General features: G+C 36.7%; 1 protein-coding gene across 1 annotated transcript; it reads left to right on the top strand.

Moving 5' to 3' along the window:
• Positions 1-1,641: 1,641 nt before the first annotated feature.
• On the top strand, positions 1,642-10,849 carry LOC307146003 (E3 ubiquitin-protein ligase TRIM39-like; the record flags this gene model as incomplete). Its single annotated transcript, XM_079849725.1, has 6 exons — positions 1,642-2,196; positions 3,100-3,195; positions 3,643-3,876; positions 5,000-5,150; positions 10,114-10,140; positions 10,260-10,849. 6 exons carry the CDS (start codon positions 1,642-1,644, stop codon positions 10,811-10,813), a joined length of 1,617 nt encoding a protein of 538 aa, XP_079705851.1. The 3' UTR covers positions 10,814-10,849.
• Positions 10,850-24,876: the final 14,027 nt, after the last annotated feature.

Raw genomic sequence — 24,876 nt, 5'->3', positions numbered from 1 at the left:
GTGTCTTTCTCTTGTATTTTTCGTAGTGTAGCCGTCATGGCAGAGGACTTGTAACCAGTATCTCTCTCGTGTTTCTCGTTGTGTAGCCGTCATGGCAAGAGGACTTGTAACAAGTATCTCTCTCGTGTTTCTTGTTGTGTAGCCGTCATGGCAAGAGGACTTGTAACAAGTATCTCTCTCATGTTTCTCATTGTGTAGCCGTCATGGCAAGAGGACTTATAACAAGTATCTCTCTCGTGTTTCTCGTTGTGTAGCCGTCATGGCAAGAGGACTTGTAACAAGTATCTCTCTCGTGTTTCTCGTCGTGTAGCCGTCATGGCAAAGGACTTGTAACAAGTATCTCTCTCGTGTTTCTAGTTGTGTAGCCCTCATGGCAAGAGGACTTGTAACAAGTATATCTCTCGTGTTTCTTGTCATGTAGCCGTCATGGCAGAGCAATTGTAACAAGTGTCTCTCTTGTGTTTCTCGTTGTGTAGCCGTCATGGCAGAGCACTTGCAACAAGTGTCTTTCTCTCATGTTTCTTGTTGTGTAGCCGTCATGGCAAGAGGACTTGTAACAAGTATCTCTCTCGTGTTTCTCATTGTGTAGCCGTCATGGCAGAGCACTTGTTGCAGACGACCTCCTGAGTTGCAGCCGGCAACCGACACACTCTGTCAGTTCAAAGCTAGACTAAAAACACATCTCTTTGACCTAGCATACACATAACACATTATAGACTTCTATAATTCAATGTTAGGCTGCATAGTTTAGGGCAGCCGGGAACCGGGAACACTTCCCATAAATCCTGATGTACTTGTTACATCATAAGAAGAAAAGCGTCTACGCTAATATTAGTCTCTCTGTTTATCTCGAGGTTAGCTGCAGTCTGCCGGATCCCGGGCGTATCCAGATCTGATGAAGGACCTGCGCCTAGACGCGACGACAACACAGTCCTGAAGTGTCAACTAGTCTCTCCCCTGTGAAGGCCTCCTTCCCTTCTCTTTACCTCTGTACAGATAAAGCTTTGTCGGGATGATTCTGGTTCGCGTGGCTACGCGGAAGCGATAGAAATTCTGTATTAAAAATTTTAAGGCCAGACAAGTAGTTTGTTGAGGGTTGGTTTGTAGGGAAGGACTACACGCCTGCACACATATATATTCAAATGCGCATACCTATAGACTGAACTCGTAATGTACATGTGCACGCCATCAGCGTTCTCATGGGTTCGCGTTTTTGACGTTTGCGCAGAAAGAACTTAGAGTTTTCTGTTAAAACAGTGTTGTGTTAGTGGTTGCTAAGTTAATAACCAATGATCACTGCGACGGAAGTGAATCAATCAAAACTAACTTTAGTAAGACAAAAACTTTATTCTTGAGCTGCTGTAAAGCCAAAACAGTCTCTGTTATTTTAATTTCCTATTATCAATGTAAAGCTGCTTTGGAACAATCTACATTGTTAAAGCGCTATATAAATGAAGATTACTTGACTTGACTTGACCTACATGCCAGTTTTTGGCACGTATGGCTGCTTTGACTGCTGGACAGTGGTTCAAAGTACAGATTTTAGTTATAATCATTTTTACCATGCAACATACATTTTAGAACACAAACTAATTTACTATTATTTACTATATATTGTCATCATTACTTATCTTTTCAGCCATGGCATCCTCCAGTGGTCCATCACTAAATGAGGAGCTCCAATGTTCCATCTGTCTGGAAGTGTTCACTGATCCAGTCACCACTCCATGTGGACACAACTTCTGCAGAACCTGCCTGAGCAAGAGCTGGCCGAACTCACATACCTGCTTCTGTCCACTCTGTAAAGAAAAATTCAGCAGAAGACCTAAGCTCAAGATTAATACCACACTCAGAGAGGTTATGCAACACTTTAAGGAGAAGCTCAATCTAGGAGAAACTGAGTTGTTCTGTGACTTCTGTGATGAAAGAAAGCAGAAAGCTGTGAAGACCTGCCTGACGTGTCAAAGCTCTTACTGTGACTCTCATTTGGAGCCTCATCGCAGAGTCCCACGTCTAAAGAAACACACACTGATCAACGCTGTGGAAAAACTGGAGGATTATATATGCCAGAAACACGAGAGACCTCTGGAGCTGTTCTGCAGAGATGACCAGACGTGTGTTTGTTTGTCCTGCACTGAAGGAGAACACAGGACTCACAACACTGTTTCTATAGAGGAGGAGAGTCGAGAGAAGAAGGTAAAGAGATAAGACACATCACTTTAAACACCCCATGAAATTCAGTTCCCTATCAGTCAGTCACGTTCGACGTTACATCGGACTGAACTGACGTATAGGAATCTCGCCCGAGAGCCCAATCACCATCGAGTGGTAACAGAACAAGTCAATGCACATTGGCGAAAGAGATTTGCATCGCAAGCCACTTCCAGCTTCCAGTTATATAAGGCAGCGTGCAAACTCACACATTAAGCTTATGCTTCGGAGCAGAGCAGATGTTGTTTCACTCTGCTCTTCAATCATCGTTCAGAGAGTGAGTTGTTCCTTTGTTGGTGTGACACTCCTGCCGGGTGAATCCCAGCATCCGGGGCTCCAGCAGAGGACCAGATGTCGAGTGGAATCCTCCAACCATGTCCCGCGGCTGGATTACTGGGAACGTCGAATGTGACTGACTGATGTAACCTAGACACCTGTACACAACGCCTGTACCTCCGCTGAAACGGCCGGGATCCCGTCTCAGCCCCTAAGCAGAAAACTTAATGTCAAAGAGAGAAGCGGAGAGTGGCTTGCAATGCAAATCTCACATTAACTTGTTCTGTTACCACTCAAAGGTGATTGGGCTCTAATGGGAGATTGCAATACATCAGTTCAGTCCAACGTAACGTCTCCATTCCTTTCTTCAGGGAATGGGGGTTACATTAGTAAGACATTTTCTTTCCTGTGTCTTGACATGTTGAAGAACCTTTCATTACATCTGATAAAAGCTGATTTTGTCACTCTCATAACAGTCAGACATGGACTAAAAGATTCAAACTATAATTTTGAATTCATTTGATCTTTAAATGGTTGTAAATAAATAAGACTGTCAGAAGATGGAAAGCTATATTCAGTGATAAATGTGTCTGTGTTTTTCTCTGTATGTAGAATCAGCTGGTTCAGACACAGACAGATGTTCATCAGATGATCCAGGACAGAATGAAGAAGATTCAAGAGATCAAACACTCAGTAGAGCTGAGAAAGGTTTGTGCTTCGATCAACCCGAGTTCATATCCTGACTCATGGTCGTTTCCGATCCCCCTTTCACTTTGTGTTCACTCTCTAACTATCCTAGCAAAAAAATACATTTAAAAAAAAAAAAAAATTATATGCATCATAATAGTTAAATCTATTTAATAAAAGCGTTGAATTAAATTGTGAGTTCTGCCATCATCTAGTAACCCTCATATTGCTCCAAACACATATGATTTTTTCCCATAGAGGTCAAATCTGTTGTATGGAGTTCTTCAACAGCTTGTCCTCAAGAGCAGCATGCAAAACATTTATTTTGTGTTCCACTGAAAATCACACATTTCAAGTGACATAAGGCTAATTAAAGATGATAGAATTTTCATTTTGGGGTGATCTATCCCTGTAAATAATATGTGAATACGGAATAGATTAACAATTAGAACTTTTCTCATTCATCAGAGAAACACAGAGAAAGAGAAATCCTCCAGTGTGGAGATCTTCACTGATCTGATCCGCTCCATTGAGAGATGTCAGTCTAAGCAGCTGAAGATGATGGAGGAACAGCAGAAAGCAGCAGAGAAACAGGCTGAAGATCTCATTAAAGAGCTGCATCAGGAAATCACTGAGCTGAAGAGGAGAAACACTGAGCTGGAGCAGCTCTCACACATTAGAGATCATCTCCATCTCATACAGGTCTGTCAACAATGTTAAAGGACAAACAGTCTGTTCTGTAAGGTCCACTCAATTGACCCAACGATGGTATCCAATGGTGTGGCTGAAGGTTTTCTGTGTGTTCTGTCCAGTGGATTATTGGTAATTTATATTTATCTAGATATTTTATTATTCTGTTTAACTCTTTACTTTAGATTGTACTTGTTCATTCGGATTCCAATGTTGCTCAGAGTTTCACACCGGCCGTAAACGTGAATCTCACGGTCACAAACTCGCCAGTGTGATCATTAGTCAGAGCAGAGGTTATGACTAATTATATTTAATAGGCCGCCCATGCTTGCCATTATTTAAATAGTAATTCCGTTTGGGCCCTTATAGTCACCTATATAACAACTTAGTTAAAGCTCAAACAATAACAAGAGGTTATGGATAATACTATGAAGTAATGTTGCTTGCTATTATTTAAATTGCATTTTTGTCTAGCCGCCTATAGTGAATGCAACTATATAACCACTTAACTAAAGTCAAGCAGTTATTCAGACATCTAGAATCTCCCCTGATGTGCTACATGCTCAATCTAACCTGAGATCTAGTATGTACTCAACCCTGGACACAGATTAGCAGAAACATGGATACAACATAATCTAGTAGAGTCAATAGTTTCAAAGTAGGTCAGAATAAAATTAGACATAACAAGATGCCAGATGGAGACAGATGCCGGCATGTGTTTGTTTCTTGTGCTTGAGGATACGTTTACACGACACCGATATGCTGAAAATGGAGAAGTTTTTCCTTTGAGTTTTCTTCGACACCATTATCAAAACGATCCTCATTCACACGGATCCGCGAAAACGACTAAAAACCCTGTATTCTGCTGCCAGGCAATTAGATGACGATGAAACACTGTAGACTGAACATAAGACAATACTTAATTTGCATATTTAAAATTTTCAGAAATGTTTTAATAGTGAAGATATAAGCAATTCTTCCTGTAATCAATCAACTAAAGGAAGTACGGTGATATCCATCCATATTCATACAGAGGTTTTGCCTCAACTGTGTTAGAAAGCTCCTGTGTAAAACATATTGAATTGCTTTAAAAATAATGATCATATTTAACAGTCTTCTCTCTCTCCTGCTGTAGATGAGCTCATCCCTGAACACTCGTCCACACACCAAGAACTGGACTGAGATCAGGATTGACTCTGATGTGAATGTGAACTCTCTGTGTAGAGCTCTGACTAAACTGAAGAAAACTCTAGATGAGACACTGAATGAAAAACTCACTCAAACTGGTATGTGAATATTGTTTATGCAGCAGTATAATCATAAAATAAGAGGCAGACATGCGAGTGCAGCTCAGCAACTGTATTGACAACAGAACAGCCAGAGAACAAGGCAAAAGCAATCAACTGCCGATCGCACGATTCATTACATTCCGTAACATCCCCCTTTACAAATATGAACTTCCCTTCTAAAATAAGAAGTAAATAAGAACAAAATACTATATAAACTTTAGGCCACATAACATTTAAAGCAACTGCAATAAACTTCAAATTAGGCACTAATGACCTGAAGTATCACTGACTGTAGAGTCCTTGTTACACTAACTGTTCTTTTCCTTTCCAAAAACTGTCACAGCAGCATTTATAACCTATTACAAATCAAGCCTCTTGGGTGGCTTGGACAATCGGCCAGCCCTAGTGTAAGTGTGTCCATCTGATGATGAGGGTTTGACAGGGCCAAGTGAAGCCTGTGGCATGGGCTTCGCAGGAGGTGAGTCAGCGGATGGAAGGGCCTCTGCAACACTCCCTTCCAGCATAAGAGGCAATTCGGGCTCAGTACTGTCCAATGCTTGTGTGGTGTTTGACTCTGCCGTTCTTAGGTGCACTCTGTTTCGTCTATATAGGGATCCACCCACATTCACAAGATAAGAGCGCATGCCACTTTCATCCATAGCGCAGGGTTTTCCCCTGGAAGGGGCTTCATGCGTATCCTCTCTACCAAGGGTCAGTTCCTTCGTGCATAGCTTTGTGCAGAAGGTTCTTAGCAATCTTGACGGCTGACTCAGCCTTTCCATTTGATTTAGGATGTCTTGGTGAAGAAGTGACATGCTCAAATTCCCAGCTTGAGGCAAAACGCTTAAACAGAGCACCAAACTGAGGGCCATTATCTGTGATCACTCGATCTGGCTGACCATGTCGAGCAAACTGAGCCTATCAGTGCTTAATGACCGTCTCTGCAGATAGATCAGTAAGCAGTTCAATCTCCCAAAAATCTGAGAAATGATCCACAATTAGAAGATAGTCCTTTTGCCGGTGACTAAACAAGTCCATGCTGACGATCTGCCAGGGCCTGCCTGGGTTGTCATGAGATAGCATGGTTTTCTTCTGTTAGTTGTTCGCAAATTCAATTCAAGTCGAGCAGTTACTCACAAAGTCTTTGATTTCTGCTTGCATACTAGGCCAATACAGTGTGTCACGGGCTTGACGATAACATGCGTAACCTCCTATATGGCTTGAATGTATGCGCTTGAGCATCTCTGGACGTAGTGACTTGGGGATAATAGCTTACTGTCCACGGTACAAAATACCATCTTGCACACTAATTTCATCTTGATAAGGCCAGAATTCTCAGATGATGTGTGTTGTTTTTTCTTTCTTATCAGGCCAGCCTGCAAGGACAGTGGCCTTAAGGGCCTGTAGTGCATCATCCCTTTCAGTGTGCTCCCTGATTGTCTTCAGCCGCTGGTCCGTCACATTCAAGAATTCTGCTTGGTTGATGAGTTGTACATCATCTTGCTCTTTCTGCAGATGGCATATAGCGTGCCGCTGGTAAACTGATCCCTTGCCTGTACAGTCAGCAACGGCCCAGCTCAACATGTCACTGATGAACATTTTAGGCCCCGGCTTGTAGACAACCTTGAGACTGTAGTTTTGAAGTGTCATGAGCATGCTTTGACACTTGCTTGGGTGCACTGAGAAGTGGTTTGCTGAATATAGTGATCAAGGGTTTGTGGTCAGTCTCTGCTGTGACCAACTCTCGTCCATACAGGCAATGGTGACATCTTTGGCATGCGAAAACGATACTGAGACACTCTTTCTCGATTTGAGCATAATTTTTTTATTACGAGAGTGAGGGCTCTTGAAGCGAAGCCGACAGGCTGTCCTTCTTGCATAAGACATCACCCAAGACCACTCTGGCTGGAGTCACTTTGTACTGTAATAGGCTTAGTAACATCATAATAGCGCAGCACAGGCATCGATGTGGTCATGGATTTAAGCTTGCGAACTGCAACGTCATGTTTGGGTAGCCAGTGCCAAGGTGTGTTTTTGTCTAGCAAGCGCCGAAGTGGCTTGCAAACAGTCGACAAGTGGGGCATGAACTTGGCTAAATAATTATTAGCAAAGCCGATGAGACGCTGCACACCTTTTGCATCTGTGGGGTTGGGCATGTCCATGATAGCCCTCACAGGCTTCAACTTCACTTCAGTGACCTTGAATTTCAATTTTTTTTAAGCAGAGTCGTAGCTTGACCTCTCTGCAACGCTCCAACATGGCCCGAAGCTTGAGATCATGATCACTTTCAGCTTGCTGGTCTGTGTCACCGCAGCCAACGACAAGAATATCATCAATCCCCTTTAAACCTGTTAACAGTTCATGCTGTTTCCGCTGATACACCTCAGGTGCCACTGAGACACCAAATGGGAGCTTTAGCCACCGTTTCCTGCTCCATGGGGTCCAGAATGTGGTCATGAAGCTGCTCTCTTGGTCCAGCTTGCACTGTAAGAATGCATCTTTGGTATCAACCAAGGTGAAGATCCTTGCTTTAGGCAGTTTGTATAGCACATCCTCCAGAGTTGGCATTATATAATGAGAGCGTTTCAGAGCTTTTTTCAGGAACTTTGGGTCCAAGCAAATCCTCAGCTTGTCTGTTTTTTTTTACGATCACCATGTTGCTGATCCAATTTGTTGGCTCTGTAACATCTGCAATATGACCTTCTGCCTGATACGCATCCAGTTGGGCTTTGATGGCTGCTTTCATAGCGGTTGGAACATTCCGGGGGGCACACTGTACCGGTGTAACACTGGTATCCAGCTCAAAGTGGACCTCACCAGGCAGAGATTCCACAGGCAAGTTGAACACATCACTGTATGTGTCAATTAACTGTTCCTTAGTCAGAGGCTTACACCATTCATGTTCCATTTTGAGCACGTCATCTGGGATTGTAAACTGCATCAGACCTAGCTGTTCACAAGTAGATCCTGAGAGAAGTGGACTTTGATTTGTCTCTACTATCTCAAATGACAGTTGATATCTCTCTCCTTTGCCCAAACATTCTGTTTCAAAAACACCCATGGAGTCCAGCGACTCACCTGAGTACAGCCGTAATTTGACGTTACTGGGGCGGAGTGGTGTGTGCGGTGCCACCTTTACTTTATCCTTGTATCCTTATTGCATGTTGCCCCTGAATCTAACTGACAACGCAGTGACTTGCCATGTAATTGCAGGAAACAAACCATTTCTTCCCTTTCATGTGCACCGTGCTAATGGACTCAACTGTGTAAATATCCTCATTACTGTCCCCACCCGGCACTTCCGTGGAATATTCCATGCAGTGAAGCTTTCCCTCTGTAGATCTGCTTTTGCTTTTAAGGCACACTTTAGCAAAGTGATTGTCAGTTCCACAGAGTCTGCATGTTTTGCCGTATGCTGGACAATGATCCCTGCCTCTTGAATGCACATTACCACAATATCGGCATGTCTTGCTTGTGTCTAAGAGTCTTGGTGATTTACTCTGCTTCCACTGGTTAGGCTTGAATGGTTTCCTAGCAACAGCGTGAACCGTTTCGGCTGGGGGCATGCACTTCATTTGTAATGCCCAGTACGATTTTGTCACGAATCATTTCATCCTTCAATCCACCATAATCACAAGTTGCAGCTTTTTCTCTCAATCTGGTCACAAAATTATCTATGGATTCCCCTTCGTCCTGTCTACTACAGCCGAACACATACCTCTCATAAATTACATTCCTGGCAGGCTTGAAGTATGCGTCCAATGCATCTAGGATGGTTTTAATGTCTATTTGTTGTGCGTCTGTGAGATTCAAATTGTGCCGGTGAACATGTCTGCATTCAGATCCCATCATAGGCCTACTTCTCAACGTGGCAGCTTGGACCTCCCTGTTCTTTTCAGCCATATTACACATGATATTTTTTGAGTAGTTTTTAAGGCTTGATTTCTTTAATGAAATCTACCTGAATAAATAATGTAAAATCTCCTAAATTATTTAATATATATGACACAATGAATTTAATATAATTTAATAATTTAATTTTTTCGTTGTGAAATGTGTTTTTTTTTTTTTTTAAGTTGACTCTCAAAAGTGTGTGATTTTTAGTGAACGGAAATGACCTGTTTGAAATGGACTTGTATTGTATTTGACAGTGATCCTGGTTTCTCCAAAGGTTTTTTTTCTTCTTCTTCTTTTTTTCTCCATTCTGTCACTGACGGAGTTTTGGTTCATTGCCACTGTCTCCTTTGGCTTATGGTTTGCTTAGTTGGGGACATTTAATATTCAACAATATTATTGATCTCCTGCATTGACACCATTATATGAGAACTGAACTGAGCTGAACATCACTGTTTTCTCCAGAGCGGCTTTATATATAAATCAACTAAATTAATAACTTTTTACAACAAAAAATAACTTCAATGAACTTAGTTAAGCTGGACTGTAACGCTATTTTCTTCAAGACATTTGGTTTTGTTGCATTATTTTCCTGTTATCTCTGTAAAGCTGCTTTGAAACAATCTGTTTTGTAAAAAGCACTGTATAAATAAAGGTGACTTGACTTTAAGTTATGTTGTACAAGTAAAAGACTGTATCTGCTCAGCACAGCACAATACACACACTTGTTACTGCACTGGCATTAGGAAAGCTATTGCTTATTGAACAAAGCAACATATTATTAGTACATGCAGTTATCCACAACCTATCCATAAGCTCTACTCTTCAATGGAAACGATCAAAACATCAACATAACAGAAACTCTTTCACATGTCAAACATGACTGATGTTTCCCTTCACTCAAAAACACATAAAATAACACTTAACTTCAATATTTACTCTCCATTTCCAGCCATGTGCAAAGCATGCTGGGAACTAACAACAGTGTCTCTAAATAAAACTCATCTGTTAAACTCAAACTATTGCTATAAATAATTCATCATTATATTGTCATCTGTGTCCACAGGGTTGAAGTTTGTGCAGAAGTTTGCAGGTACAGTGTGACTGACACCATTTCCTTCAATACACTACATTGTTTATAATCTGTATTATATACTGTACACATGAAAATGTTTGTTCTGAAGTTGATTTATAATGTCTGATCTCTCTCAGTGGATGTGACTCTGGATCCTGAAACAGCAGATCCATATCTCATCCTGTCTGATGATGGAAAACAAGTCAGTGAAGGAGACATTGAGCAGGACGTCCCAAAAAACCCAAAGAGATTTGATGAGTTTTTGTGTGTTCTGGCAAAGCAGGGATTCAGTTCAGGGAGATTTTACTATGAGGTGCAGGTGAAGGGAAAGACTGAGTGGGATTTAGGAGTGGCCAGAGAATCCATTAACAGGAAGAAGAAGATGTTCACACTGACTCCTGAGGATGGATTCTGGACTGTGGCTCTGAGGAACGAGAATCAATATAAAGCTTGTGAACGTCCACCTGTCTCTTTATCTCTGAGAGTGAAACCTGAGAAGGTTGGTGTGTTTGTGGATTATGAGGAGGGTCTGGTCTCTTTTTATGACGTGGAGTCCAGATCTCATATCTACTCTTTCACTGGTCAGACTTTCACTGACAAACTCTATCCATATTTCAGCCCAGGGTTTAATGATGAAGGTAAAAACTCAAACCCACTGATCATCACTCCTGTCTCACCTTTAATGGATTAGAATATGTAAATGAAAACCAAAAAAGAATTTGCACTAAACCACAATTAAGTAGATTTTACCAGAACACTTAATAATAATACAGTAATAAAGCACTTAAGTCATTTACAAACTATTAGTTTATAATTAATTAATAGTTTATAAACTGTAGTAAATACATTAATAAACTATATAAAAATAGTGAGTTCTTCATACATTGTCAATGTAATTAACAAAGTGTTATTGTTTAATTCACTCATATTTAAAGAGTTAGATAATGAAAAATGGAAATCTCTGAAGCCATTTTCTCTCTCTCCTCTCCAGCTGTAAACATTGAATTACTTGTGAAATATTGAGGTTCTTGTTTTATATTGTAATAACTGCATCATCTGAATAAAGACAAGCGTTCAGTTCTATAACTGATATTGAGTATAATCTAAACCGCTTGCTAATATCTGCTCACAACGGCATTTGCATTTGACATTGCATTTGTAGGGGAAAGCAACCGTTCCGGGAGAGCTGTAGTTTTAGGTTTGACATTCGCTACATATTCGCCTAGGCTGCTAAAGGGACCGTCTGCAAATTCCTCACACAGTCCAAAAATATAAACGTATAATCATTTATTCCAAAGAACGATATTTACAAGGTTATAGTAAATGCCTACAGACTGACTTACTGCATCAGCTTCTGCCAATATATCACTTGTAAATTAAAATAATAATAATAATAATGAATTACCGTAACTCATCAAAAGTGTTTTCCCCCATGTTCCAAAGTTGTAGTCAGGGCTGTAGACATGGTTTAATAATCACAGAGGTCCAAAATGTGAGCTAGTTATGGGGGTTCGGGGGCATGGTCCCACGAGAAAAGTTTGATTTCTCGGACCTATACAGTATGTGCAATTTTAGACTTTTGAAGGCCAAAAAAAAAAAATGCATACAAAATAGCTTTAAAACCATCTCCATTACTCTTTCTTTTTCTCTCTGTCTCCTTATCTTGCCCCGTCGTCTCTTCCCCTCCTAAAGCTGAGCTTTGACTGATAGTATTTTCATTTTCGTCTATGTCAGTTTAGCAAGTAAACATAGGGTCAACTGATACTTATATGTTTTGTGAATCATTTTCTTTGACAAGTTAATTTACTGAAGGCTACCAGGAAAGCTAACAAAGTTTATTAAACTCATTCACAATGGGGCGGTTTCCCGGACAGCATGTAAATTGCTCTTAATCTAGATTACTTAATCATGGGTTTAAAAAATGGCTTTCTGAAACATTAAGTACAGATTACTAACACCTGGAGTCCTAAACTAAAATAAGATTTATTTAAGACACAACTGTCAGCACAACTGAGGTTGCCTATAAAACATGAAATGAACCACGCAATCTTAAAATTAAGTCCTGGGCTGAACCCGAAATCGTCACCTATACCCTCAAATAGGGTGTTATTTGAGGGGACACCCTTGTGAAAAAGAAGTGTGCTTAATTGTATTGAAAGTGTACTTTTTGTGTGCTTAAAATAATCAAAGTATACTTTTTGAAAAGTGCACTTGCAGATAATATAATAAAATTAAAATTAAAGACCACTTAAGTGTACTTAAAGGGAATACACTTTAATGACAATATTTATTAACACACTTAAGTGCACTTTTTACAAATGCACTTTGTAATAATATCTAATTAAGTTTAACTTAAAGTAAGTACACTTTCATCACAATATTTAAAAACACACTTAAGTGCATTTAAAAAAATGCACTTTGTAATAATGTCTAATTAAGCTTAACTTAAAGAAAGTACACTTTCATCACAATATTTATAAACACACTTAAGTACAATTTTTACAAATGCACTTTGTAATAATATCTAATTAAGTCTAATTTAAAGTAAGTACACTTTCATCACAATATTTCTTAACACACTTAAATACACTTTTTAAAAATGCACTTTGTAATAATGTCTAATTAAGTTTTACTTAAAGAAAGTACACTTTTATCATAATATTTATAAACACACTTAAGTGCACTTTTTACGAATGCACTTTGTAATAATATCTAATTAAGTTTAACTTAAAGTAAGTACTCTTTCATCACAATATTTATAAACACACTTAAGTGCATTTTTAAAAATGCACTTTGTAATAATGTCTAATTAAGCTTAACTTAAAGAAAGTACACTTTCATCACAATATTTATAAACACACTTAAGTGCACTTTTTACAAATGCACTTTGTAATAATATCTAATTAAGTTTAATTTAAAGTAAGTACACTTTCATCACAATATTTATTAACACACTTAAGTACACTTTTTAAAAATGCACTTGGTAATAATGTCTAATTAAGCTTAACTTAAAGAAAGAACACTTTCATGACAATATTTATAAACACACTTAAGTGCATGTTTTAAAAAATGCACTTTGCAATGTCTACTAAGTTTTACTTAAACATACATTTTAAATAATTATGATTTATAGTGTTTTAAATTTATTAAAGTTAAAGTTATAAGTTATTAAAGGGAATTTATTTTGATGTATTGACTAATATATAAAATAACAGTTTTAATGGAAAACATGGAAAATAATTGATTTTAATTCCAACTCAAGTGTGTTGTCCAAAATTAATTTGTTAATGTATTTTAAATGTGTTTTGTCTATAATATATACTGTGTGCATTATGCAGTTGAAATGTATTTTTCCAATACATCTGCTTATACAGTATAATCCAGTATAACTTATTGTTGACATTTTTATCACCAGCCCTTGCTCTATGAACTCAACTAGTGTCAGCTTTCTACATAATATTTGAAAATAAAAATGTAATATATGAGAGGAGTCTAATAGTAATGTGTTGTAGCTACTTTACATCTGTGAACATAATACTTTCAATATCATTATGTTGTTCTAAGTCAATTAAACACACATTTAAAATTGTATTAATTGCGAGCAAAAGTTAAACAAATGTAAACAAAATGAATTTGCATTTAAATTCAGTTAAAATACATTTAATTTTAATCACACTAGACTACATTGAAAAAAAAGATTGACTTTTAGTTAGGTTAATGAGTAAAGTTTTGTAAACTTACAGAGTTTAACAACACAATGAGTTAGAACAACTTCAACTTAAACAGAAAAGCTGAAATAACATTTAACCATGCATGATATATGAATATTTTGTTTAATGCGCATGCGCGAGAAATACTACGTCATTATGATGCTCTACTTCACTAGAGTTTGAAAAATGCGCTATGTTTTGTGATCCGTTTGCGATGCGTGATGATACTGAAGCTAGCCAAACAAGAGAACAAAAGGAGCACCACGTTTGGATGTTTGTTTGCAGATGAGACGTTATGCTGCAAATAATCAGTCAAGTAAGTATATATTTATGCTTTCTTTAGTTAATTATTTTTTCACCGTAACATGTCAGTTGCTGAGTGCATTTTAATCGCATATATTATAAACTCAATAGACTCGGGAGGTGAATTAATCATGTTTTCAATAATTTATATATGATTGCATTCTAATAATGTCTTACATTGTAATGTGAGGAAGGCGTGTGTGGTCGTGTTCGAGGAATTTGGTTGCTAAACCGACTTTTTAAATTATTTTAAACAAGCTACTAAACATTTGCTGAATGCTGATCCAATATTGTAACACTCGAAGACGTTTATATACATTTAATACAAATAATCAATCTTATAACCACCATAAATATTTAATATATTACCCACCTCTATAAAAAATGCTTGTAATGTGTTCAATTTCATTTTGTATTTAAAGAGTTGTTCAATTACTATTTGTTTTTGAATATGTAATATTTTTGTGTTTATCTGGATTTAAACATTCATTTTGCAGGATCAGTTCATATTTGTTATTGGAGATACAGTGCAAGCGGTGTGGAATCACAGACCTGTATTGATGAGGTGATGTTACAAGATTTATCATGACAGCACATCCTGATCAAGCTAAAACACTACTTTCAAGTCTCTAACTATCCCTATAGCTTTTAAATGCTTTGAATCTTTTGCATGTGCAAGTAATAAATTCCCACCTGTGCATTTACACCTGCCCTATAATCATCATATATTTTATAGGTAACAAACCAAAGGAAGAAGGCTTGCAGCATTGCTGTGTCAACCGTGGTAAATACAGCAACAGGAACATCCTTCATGAAGATAGCTATGTGGGGCAAGCTTAAAATGTAAGAATACCTTTCTTAATTTGCATTGGTCTTGGGTTTGCATGGGTCATATATCTATATTTGTGTAATTGATAAAGTTATGCTTAATTCCCTGTAAAGTAGCAATAAAAAGGTTCTCTATTTTTAATCACTTTAAGCCCAGTGTCAGTAAAGATGGCGTAGTCAGTGGAATCCTGCTGTTTGTGGGAAATAGAAGGAACCTTGCCCAGCTTTCTACTACGATGTGGCCCTGGTGACTGAGGTAATCAATCACATCACACATTCATCAACAGTTAACAGTCAAAAGTTTACATACACCTTGCAGAATAAACTGCTTCATCAGGGTAGTACTAAATAAAGATAAAACGCACATTTTTGTGATCCCTATTATTGATAAAATTGTTAACATTTTGCAGATACTGCAAGGTGTATATCAACTTTGAAGCGCAACTGTATATCTATCTCTTTCATTCAATTGAGCCAAATATAATAATGGACTGGATCTGTATTATAAACAAATTTTCTGTTTTTTTTTTTTCCTCAAGGCATTTTTTCTAACTTTCCTGCATCTTTGAAACATTTCCATTCACATATACTCTGGAGAGCATCTGGGACATTGACATAAACAGCACTTTCCAACAACTTAAAAAATTGGGTGACAAATCATTTTGGTTTTTGTGCTTTTGGAGTTCTTCAATGTTTTTTTTTTTTTTTTAGTGTTTTTTTTTTTTTAGACAAACTTAGATTCACTGTAATGCTGGAGTAAGCATTTGGTCCTGTTTAATGTTGGTGCTGGTAAAGGTTTAAAGGGATACTCCACTTTAAAATGAAAATTCTGTCATCATATACTCACCCTCATGTTGTTTCAAACCTGTATGAATTTCTTTCTTCTGCTGAACATCCCTTTAAGAGCTAAATAACAAGGTTCGGTAACTTTTAATTAGGTCTCATTTGTTAATATTAGTTTATTTTTTAGCCAACATGATCTAACCAAGACTAATATTATCTTACTTAGACTAATAAATGCTTAAAGTATTATTCATTCTTAGTTCATGTTAACTGAAGTAGGTAACTAATATATTTTTGTAAAGCATTACCCAAAGGTCTCTTTCCAAAACTGTTTGTGTTTATGCATAGTGTTTCTTGGGGTTTTATTGTGCATCAACAGAAAGGTTTTTATGTACTTCTTTTAGAGATTATTTTGTCAGTAAATTTAGAGGGTTTTACATTTAGTTTTGTTGATTGTAACATTGCATTTAATTCACACTTAAGTGTATTGTTAACTGACATTAAAGTATATTTTAAATCACATTAATTGCGTGTCATTATATTGTGTAGTGCACTTTAACTATATTTTGAAGATATTAGAAGCAATTATGAAAGTAGATATAAAGTTGTATTAAAGTACCAATTAAGTTGTTCCAAAAAATCACTCTTAATGGCAACTTATTGCATTTTATTTCAACTTAATATGTGATATATTTGAAATTAATTGCACTTAATGTCCATTCAGTGTGTTGAAAACATTGCATTTAATTCACACTTAAGTGTATTGTTAACTGACATTAAAGTATATTTTAAATCACATTAATTGCGTGTCATTATATTGTGTAGTGCACTTTAAGTATATTTTAAAAACACTAGAAGCAATTATGAAAGTAGATATAAAGTTGTAATAAAGTACAAATTAAGTTGTTCCAAAAAATCACTCTTAATGGCAACTTATTACATTTTATTTCAACTTAATATGTGATATATTTGAAATTAATTGCACTTAATGTGCATTCAGTGTGTCGAAAACATTGCATTTAATTCACACTTAAGTGTATTGTTAACTGACATTAAAGTATATTTTAAATCACATTAATTGCGTGTCATTACATTTTGTAGTGCACTTTAAGTATATTTTAAATACACTAGAAGCAATTATGAAAGTATATATAAAGTTGTAATAAAGTACCAATTAAGTTGTTCCAAAAAATCACTCTTAATGGCAACTTATTACATTTTATTTCAACTTAATATATGATATATTTGAAATTAATTACACTTAATGTGCATTAAGTGCGCCGAAAAGATGGCATTTAATTCACACTTAAGTGTATATATTTAAAGTATATTATTTATGTAATAAGTACACTTTATAAAAGTACACTTAAGTGCACTTTTTTTTCACAAGGGCAGCCATTTGTAGTGGTGTCTGAAACCATAGTGGATGTTATTGAGTGCACTTATTCAATCCTACATTGCACCACAATAACGAGTGTACAGCCAGTGTACGCTCAACGGCTGTCCAAATTCGCTCACTCCTTTTCATTCACTCCTTCAAGTGAAAAGTATTAGTGGACTAACTTAGGGAATAGTGAATGAGGGTTTAGGGGGTGATTTCAGATTCAGCCCGAGTCTTATTCCAGGAAATCATCTTATTAAACTCTGGGCTAGACTAAGTCTAGGACTATTTAAAACCATGACATGTTTAATAATCGGATTTACAAGGCCGTTTTAGTCTAGGACTAGGCTTAAGCTCTCTCCGGGAAACCGCCCCAATATGTATACATTCATTATTAATCTCATGCCCAATATGATTAAAAAGAAGGCTTCATTAAGGTTTCTTGTTCTCTCACATTGACAGTTTCTAAAATTATAACATACATGGATGTTACGTAAATTATATAGGCCTATTTTTAATCCAAAATGATGAAATTAGTCAAAAGTTTCTTAGTTTGCCCGATTATTTTTGTTGGTCTTTTAACATTTCTATCTTAAAAAAGCTGTCAATTATGAAATCTTTACTTTAGCTACTTTATCTTACCTCACACTTTATGACCATTAACAAATTATCTTGATGTTTGCAATATCCTTGCAGCACTAAAGTCAAGTTAATACTATATGAGGCAATTATTTTACAACCTTTATTATATACACCATTATTATTCAGACCTCTGTGAGCTCATACATGGCTCCAGCCATGGTTGTAGTACGTTCCCAGTGACCAGAATGACTTACTACTTGTAAATCATGCAAAATCTCACCTGTAGTAAATCAACAAAAACCCTTGTGGTGAATTACAGTATTTTTTATAAAAAATAATTGTTTACTGTAAATACATGAAAGGAGGTATTAGGGACAATTTCACCTGTATCAAGTCAGTCTGGTCAAAAGGAACCTTCTACAAGCTTTGGAATTTGAAAATGTCTGTTTTTAAATGTTAAAAGTAATTTTAAATAATACAAACTATAGGCTCTGTTTAACGCAGTTGGTGGATTTGGCAGACGTTCCTAGCCTGGCAAGCTAGACCCACATCAAGATGTTGGGTCTGGGAACACAGCATTGGCAGGGCTCAATCTGAGGGGCGGGATAAACGGTTGTCTTTCAAATTCCCTCTGCACGCAATAGGATAGCGCTACAACCAACCAGAGCAACGAAGAAGGTTGCAACGGTGGCAAGGGAAAACAAATGACCGGCGAATATCGAACCTACAACTAACTTTACTGTGCTCAACCATTTCACGCATTTGTATTTTGAAAATCGCTCCCGTTCGGTGGGGGGGGCACAGTAACTCGTTAGGGTGGGCATGGCCCTCGAATGCAGATGATCCTTAAATCTAGTACATATTCTTCAAGAGAAGCGAGAGCATTAGAAAGCTTCACAATGACAGTGTTTTTGACTTTGGTTTGAGCACAATATCAGTGAATCCGTGCACCTGAGTGAGCAGACGGCAGTCCATCGATGCCAGGAGCTTCTGAGAGCCGGAGACGGTGGGAACAAACTTCTCCATCAGTGTAACTGTCGCAAGCTTCTCCACATCACTGACAGACACACAGACAATATCAACTCTCTGGAAGCTTCACTCTTTAAATATCAAATTTAATGCAGTACAATTTATGTTTTGAAGCAAATCTTATGGAGCTTAAAATATGACAATATGATCTGAATTTGAATTGTGTAAATTTGAATTATTTACAAGTGAAATCTAACAAAATTGAATTGTAGGTGGTAGTTTAAATAGTTCTGAATTTTATTTTTTTAAACGAATATTGAACATTTTAAATTTAACAAACTGAAATGTTTTTATGGCAGAATTTTATAGACATGTATTTTCAAAGAGCTAGTTTTTTTGTTCTGAATTCTTATTTTGCAAATATTCAGTTTAAAAAAATACAGATTAAAGTTTTCAAGATAAAGAAAAGATGAAGAAATTCGGAACTTCAAATTCTTGTTTTCTAAAATTCAATCTCAAAAATTCAAACTCTTACAGAAAGTAGGTCACAGGTCATCCACAGGGAAGAGTAACTCGATCTGGATTTTATTTTTTATGATGGACAAATGTTTCGGAGGCAGTGTGTAAACGTGATTTGACACAAGGTGGTTGCATTTCATTTTTAAAGTACACGCGGTTACAAAATCCTCGCGTCCGCATAAAAGAGAAGAATATTTTGGCCTTTAGCTCAATTCTCCTCAGACGGACCGTAATTTTTAAATTGTAGAGATTCGCACTTCAGGATAGTGACGTGTGCACTCGTACAGTGACAACAGTTTTATTAAAGCTCACAGATTATTATTATTATTATTATTATATGAAGGTCTTAGAAACTTTTTTAGTATGCTTTCATCGTTTATTTTTTACTTTTAAATGCCATATTGGTTTACCCTTGTACAATATGCAGGAAATCAATGAAGATTAATGACACTATTAACACACTGCTCAATATTCATGAAATATGAGCTTTATGACATCACTGCAGGCGAGTGAAAGACTTTCGTGAAGGTGAAACTTCAGGTAAACTGAAAGCTTCTTCAGACAACAACCTTTTTATTCTGAAACTAGTGATTTACATCTGATATTCACTCACAGGTAAGTGACAGAAATGTAAGAGTTTAGTAGAGTTTACCAGAAAGCAGTATTATCAAAAGCAGTATGCTATTAAAAGTGCATTTGATTTGTGTATTTTCATGTCAGACTTCAGAAACAGGAAGAACTTGAATAGATAGACAGAATGAACAAAGTCCAATGAAAACTAGACTACTCCATAAAATGAGAATTGCATAATGTTTAGAAGATTTTTTATTTATTGGGTTATTTATCTGTAAAATAAATACTTTGCTGTGTTGTCTGTCATATATAGAAAGATCCTTTCTTGATGGTATTAAATGCTGTTGGCTAGTACCCGTGCATCACCGTGGCTAGTAGAGACATAACTAGTTTCTTTTACGATGCAGAGAGAGATGATAATCAAATACTTTGACATAAACAGCTGTTCATATTTACATTGGTATAACAGATTTTATGAATACACTGGAATATGTCACTATAATGATGCACTTTGTCCCCACTATCGGTGTTTGTGTGACAATTCCTTAACAACAATTCCTTATAATCAATTTCATGTATTTCTCTGTGATATTGTCACGGGTGGTTGAAGCAGATGAGGAAGTAGGATCCATTTGCAGTATTCCTTTATTACACAAACTCAGACTCAGGAAACAAGGCGCGGGAACAGAACAACCAGCAAACAAACATTAAGGATTGACAAAGACTGACCAAGACACACAGGCTTAAATACAAGGGCAAACAAGCTAAACAAGATAACAAGGGGGTGTGGCTAATAGGAAGCACCTGGGAAGACTAATAAATATAACTGGGAGCTGCTAAACATGAAACAAGACAGAAACACAGACTAGACTTATGACAGATATAGCAAAGGCATTTTTTAAATGAAAATACACAAATTACCCAGAACTAGAAAAAATGATATGAGTTGACCTTCTGAGGTGCTGCCCTGCCTGTGGTGGTGTGGCCTAGCAGTTTAAGGCCTGGAATAACTGACGGAATAATACTAGTTTCTATACCTAAGTATAGTTTTGAAGAATTTTTACCTGCTCATGTAGCCTAAACTTTAGAGTAAAACTAGGGAAAAACCTTGTCTTCCTTGCAGTCTCTTTTAGACTTAGGCCTGTTCACACCGGGACGAATTTCGCGCGATATTCGCCGACGTTTAACGCCTCGTGACTAAACAAAGGGCGCCAATGTGAGTGTGCACACCGGCGCGAAAAACGCCACGCGTAAAAGCGTCCTTTTTTAAGAGCTGCGCGCGCCCTGTTGAACTGTCGTCGGCAGTCTGTATTGTATGTGCACCTCGAACACCCGTATGCGGGTTATTTCAGTTTGATGCTCATTCTTATCCTACTTTTGTTTATCAAGTAAAGCTGTGGACGGTAGAACGGGTGACAGACAGTTACACGAGTTCGACTGGGGAATAAAGTGCAAGTTGTGAGATGCCAATCGCCTCCGTGAGTCTGTCTGGCCTCGGTAATAACTTCATCTGTGAGCTATCTCTATTTCTCCTCCTGACAACGCGTTACAAAGCGTCGGACATCGAACAGGCACAGATAACCTCTGAAGATGTCTACTAGTCCATCAACAAGAATGATATTTACTTGAGTCTGACTCCTTGCTCGGTCAGTCTGCCGTTTCCTCTTTCATTCGTCCTCCGACAAAGCTTTCCTAGCTTTGTGTGCAGTGCCGTAAAGCAATTCGTTACATCGCGAGACCTGATATCACGCGATACTTCCTGACGCTGAGCCCAAAGTTGCAAGGGTGGTTTTTCTGCTCACAGGCGCTTGGGGGCTGCGCAACGACCACCATTTAGTTTAGTTTATTAGTTTATTTGAGCAGTAAACATTCTGCTCAAAAGGAGTGGGCCGAAGCAAAAGAGCTTATAAGCGCCCACACCCCAAATTAATACAATAAAAAACTCATTTCACAATAGTACAAAGAATCATAGTGTAAAAGCAACAAAACAACAACAAGGAAACCACAACAAAAAAGAGAGAGAAACAAACAAAAACAACAACAACAACAACAACAACAACAAAAAAAACGGATTATACACACTTTCAGTATCTGATAATGCTAGAAATACCCCTAATGGCAACTCATTTCTTCTTCTCTGTACTTTTCAAAAATCTTTTGTTTGTATTTATATTTGAAAAGATTGATGTTTGGACATCTTTTCATCTCCATCTCTAAATTATTCCACAATTGAACCCCATTAACTGTTGGGCTAAAACTTTTCAAAGTTGTACTATGTTTCTGAATCCTAAAGTTTAATTCTTCACGTAATTCATAATAACCAGTACGTTCCTGGAACCTTCTTTGTATTTGGCTTGGTAACAATTTGTGCCTTACTTTGTATAGCATCTGTACTATTTGAAACTCAACAATGTCACAAAACTTCATGATTTTAGATTTTAAAAATAATGAGTTTGTGTTGTCCAAAAACCCAACCTTATGAATTAATCGAATAGCTCTTTTTTGCAGCATTACTATTGGTTTTAATGTGCTTTTATAAGTACTACCCCATACCACTGAACAATAATGTAAATAGGGCAAGATCAGAGAACAATATAACGTATGCAGAGCTTTGATATTTAAAATGTGCTTTACTTTTGAAATTACTGAAATGCTTCTTGATATTTTAGTGATTACATATTTAATATGAGAGTTCCAAGTAATTCTATCATCAATAATAACTCCAAGGAATTTGATTTCATGCACCCGCTCCATAACCACACCCTCTATCTGAATGGCTTCCTGAGCATTAGAATTACAGTTGCCAAATATCATCATTTTACTTTTACTCAAATTTAGTGATAATTTGTTTTGTTTGAACCACATATTAACACGTTTAAGTTCCAAAGTAACAATTTGACACAGTTGATGTAAATCGTCTCCTGATGCAAAGATATTTGTATCATCTGCAAACAAGATGAATCTAAGTATTTGAGATGTTTTACAAATGTCGTTTATGTACATGTTAAACAACTTTGGGCCCAAAATGGACCCTTGAGGTAAGCCACACACAATTTCTTGACAACTTGACTGATAATCACCTATTATCACACATTGTTTTCTATTTTTTAAATAACTGGTAACCCACTGTAGTGCTACCCCTCTAATTCCATACTGTTTAAGCTTATTAATTAATATGTCATAATTTATTGTATCAAATGCTTTACTTAGGTCAATAAATAACCCTATTGCATATTTCTTATTGTCTACAGCATTAGTTATTTCCTCAATTATATCAAAGAGTGCATGCGAAGTTGAACAATTTTTCCTAAAACCAAACTGATTATCTGAGAGTAATTTATTTCTTTCAATAAAGCTGTCAAGTCTAGAATTGAAAACCTTCTCTAAGATTTTTGAAAATTGCGGTAAAAGGGAAACAGGCCTGTAGTTAGTAAAGAAATGCTTATCTCCTGCCTTAAACAGAGGAATCACTTTTGCTACTTTCATACTTTCAGGAAATTGGCCAGTATGCAACGATAAGTTACAAATGTATGTTAACGGCTTACAGATACTTTCAATAACACTTTTTAAGGTCTTCATATCCATATCATAATAATCTGTCGAGGTTTTATTTTTACACTCTCTAACAATATCCAGTATCTCTTTTTCGTCAACAGGATTGAGAAACAATGTCTTAGGATTTGTGACTATTAGCTCACAGTTATAGCTATCAACATTTGCAATTTTTGCCGCGAGGTTCGGGCCAACATCTATAAAGAATTTATTAAATGTTTCTACTACCTCATTCATATTATTTATAGTTTTATCCTCATCTTTGAAGTATTGTGGATAACTGATCATTCTAGGTTTGTTTCTAATTAAACTATTTAAAATATTCCACAAGCCTTTGATATTATTCTTATTATTATCTAACAATTTATTATAATACTCCTTTTTATATTTTCTAATAATACCTGTCAATTTATTTTTATATGTCTTATACTTATCCTCCGCTTCTTTTGTTCTATCCTTTATAAATTTTTTGTAAAGTAAATTTTTTTTCTTGCATGCATTCAGCAGCCCCTTAGACATCCATGGATTTTCATTGCACTTTCTTTTTTTACAGTATTTTCTTATTGGGCAATTTTTATCATATACTTTTTGAAATACTCGCACAAACTCATCATATGACTTGTTAATATCATTCTCTCTGTATATAATACTCCAATCTTGAATTAATAGTTCCTTTTTAAATGCTTCAATAGTTTTCTCTGTTTTTACCCTTCTAAACCAATACTTGTCTTCCTCTTTATTTTTATTATGTTCATTTTTATGTAATGCAAAAACTGGAAGATGATCACTGATGTCATTTATCATTAGTCCGCTGACTGTATTACTTTCTATTTCATTGGAAAAAATATTATCAATTAAAGTAGCATTATAATTTGTAATGGTCCTCTGTGTAATATTGACAGTCTTTAAACCCGAAAAAAGTCATATAACTATTCCAATGACTCCGAAGCTGTTCGGTTAAGGTAAAAAAGTTACTTAGTGCACCTTTAGGGGACTGAGAACTTTTTAAGCTACAAAAAAAAAAATCACACTTTTTAGCCTTTTTTAAATTGTTGTCTTTGACTCACGTGAAAAATTGTTTCTTGTTACAGGTTCTGAAATTACAAATGTAAAATATTATGAAAAAGTAATACAATGAAGAAACATACCTGATGGAATATAATCATCCTCATCGCTCTGTTCTTCCTCAGCTGTGGTTTCTCCTCATCTTCATCATCTTCAGTGGCGTCTGCAGCATCTGCTGTTCTCCAGCGTTACAGTCTGAACCCAGAGACTCAATGCAGGTTTGATCGGTGGATCCATGACTGTCACACACACACACACACACACACACACTCTTCCTGAGCATCAGTGAAACAGAGTAAAGTGAGTCCTGTGTGTCTCTGGATCTCTGTGTGTTCAGAGAGTTGATCTCTGACGCTCCACTGAATCCTGTCCATCAGTCACACACACTCAAACCTCTTTCAGCTCCTGAGGAACACAGAATCACAGCGACTTTCAATTTATATAACAACTGAAAAAGTGAAAGTGAAAGTGAAAGTGACACGTGACGGC

Source organism: Squalius cephalus, assembly GCF_949319135.1.
Source record: "Squalius cephalus genome assembly, chromosome: 18".
Lineage (NCBI taxonomy): Eukaryota > Metazoa > Chordata > Actinopteri > Cypriniformes > Leuciscidae > Squalius > Squalius cephalus.
Note: the sequence above shows the minus strand (reverse complement) of the source record. Positions and strands in the feature narration are given on the sequence as shown.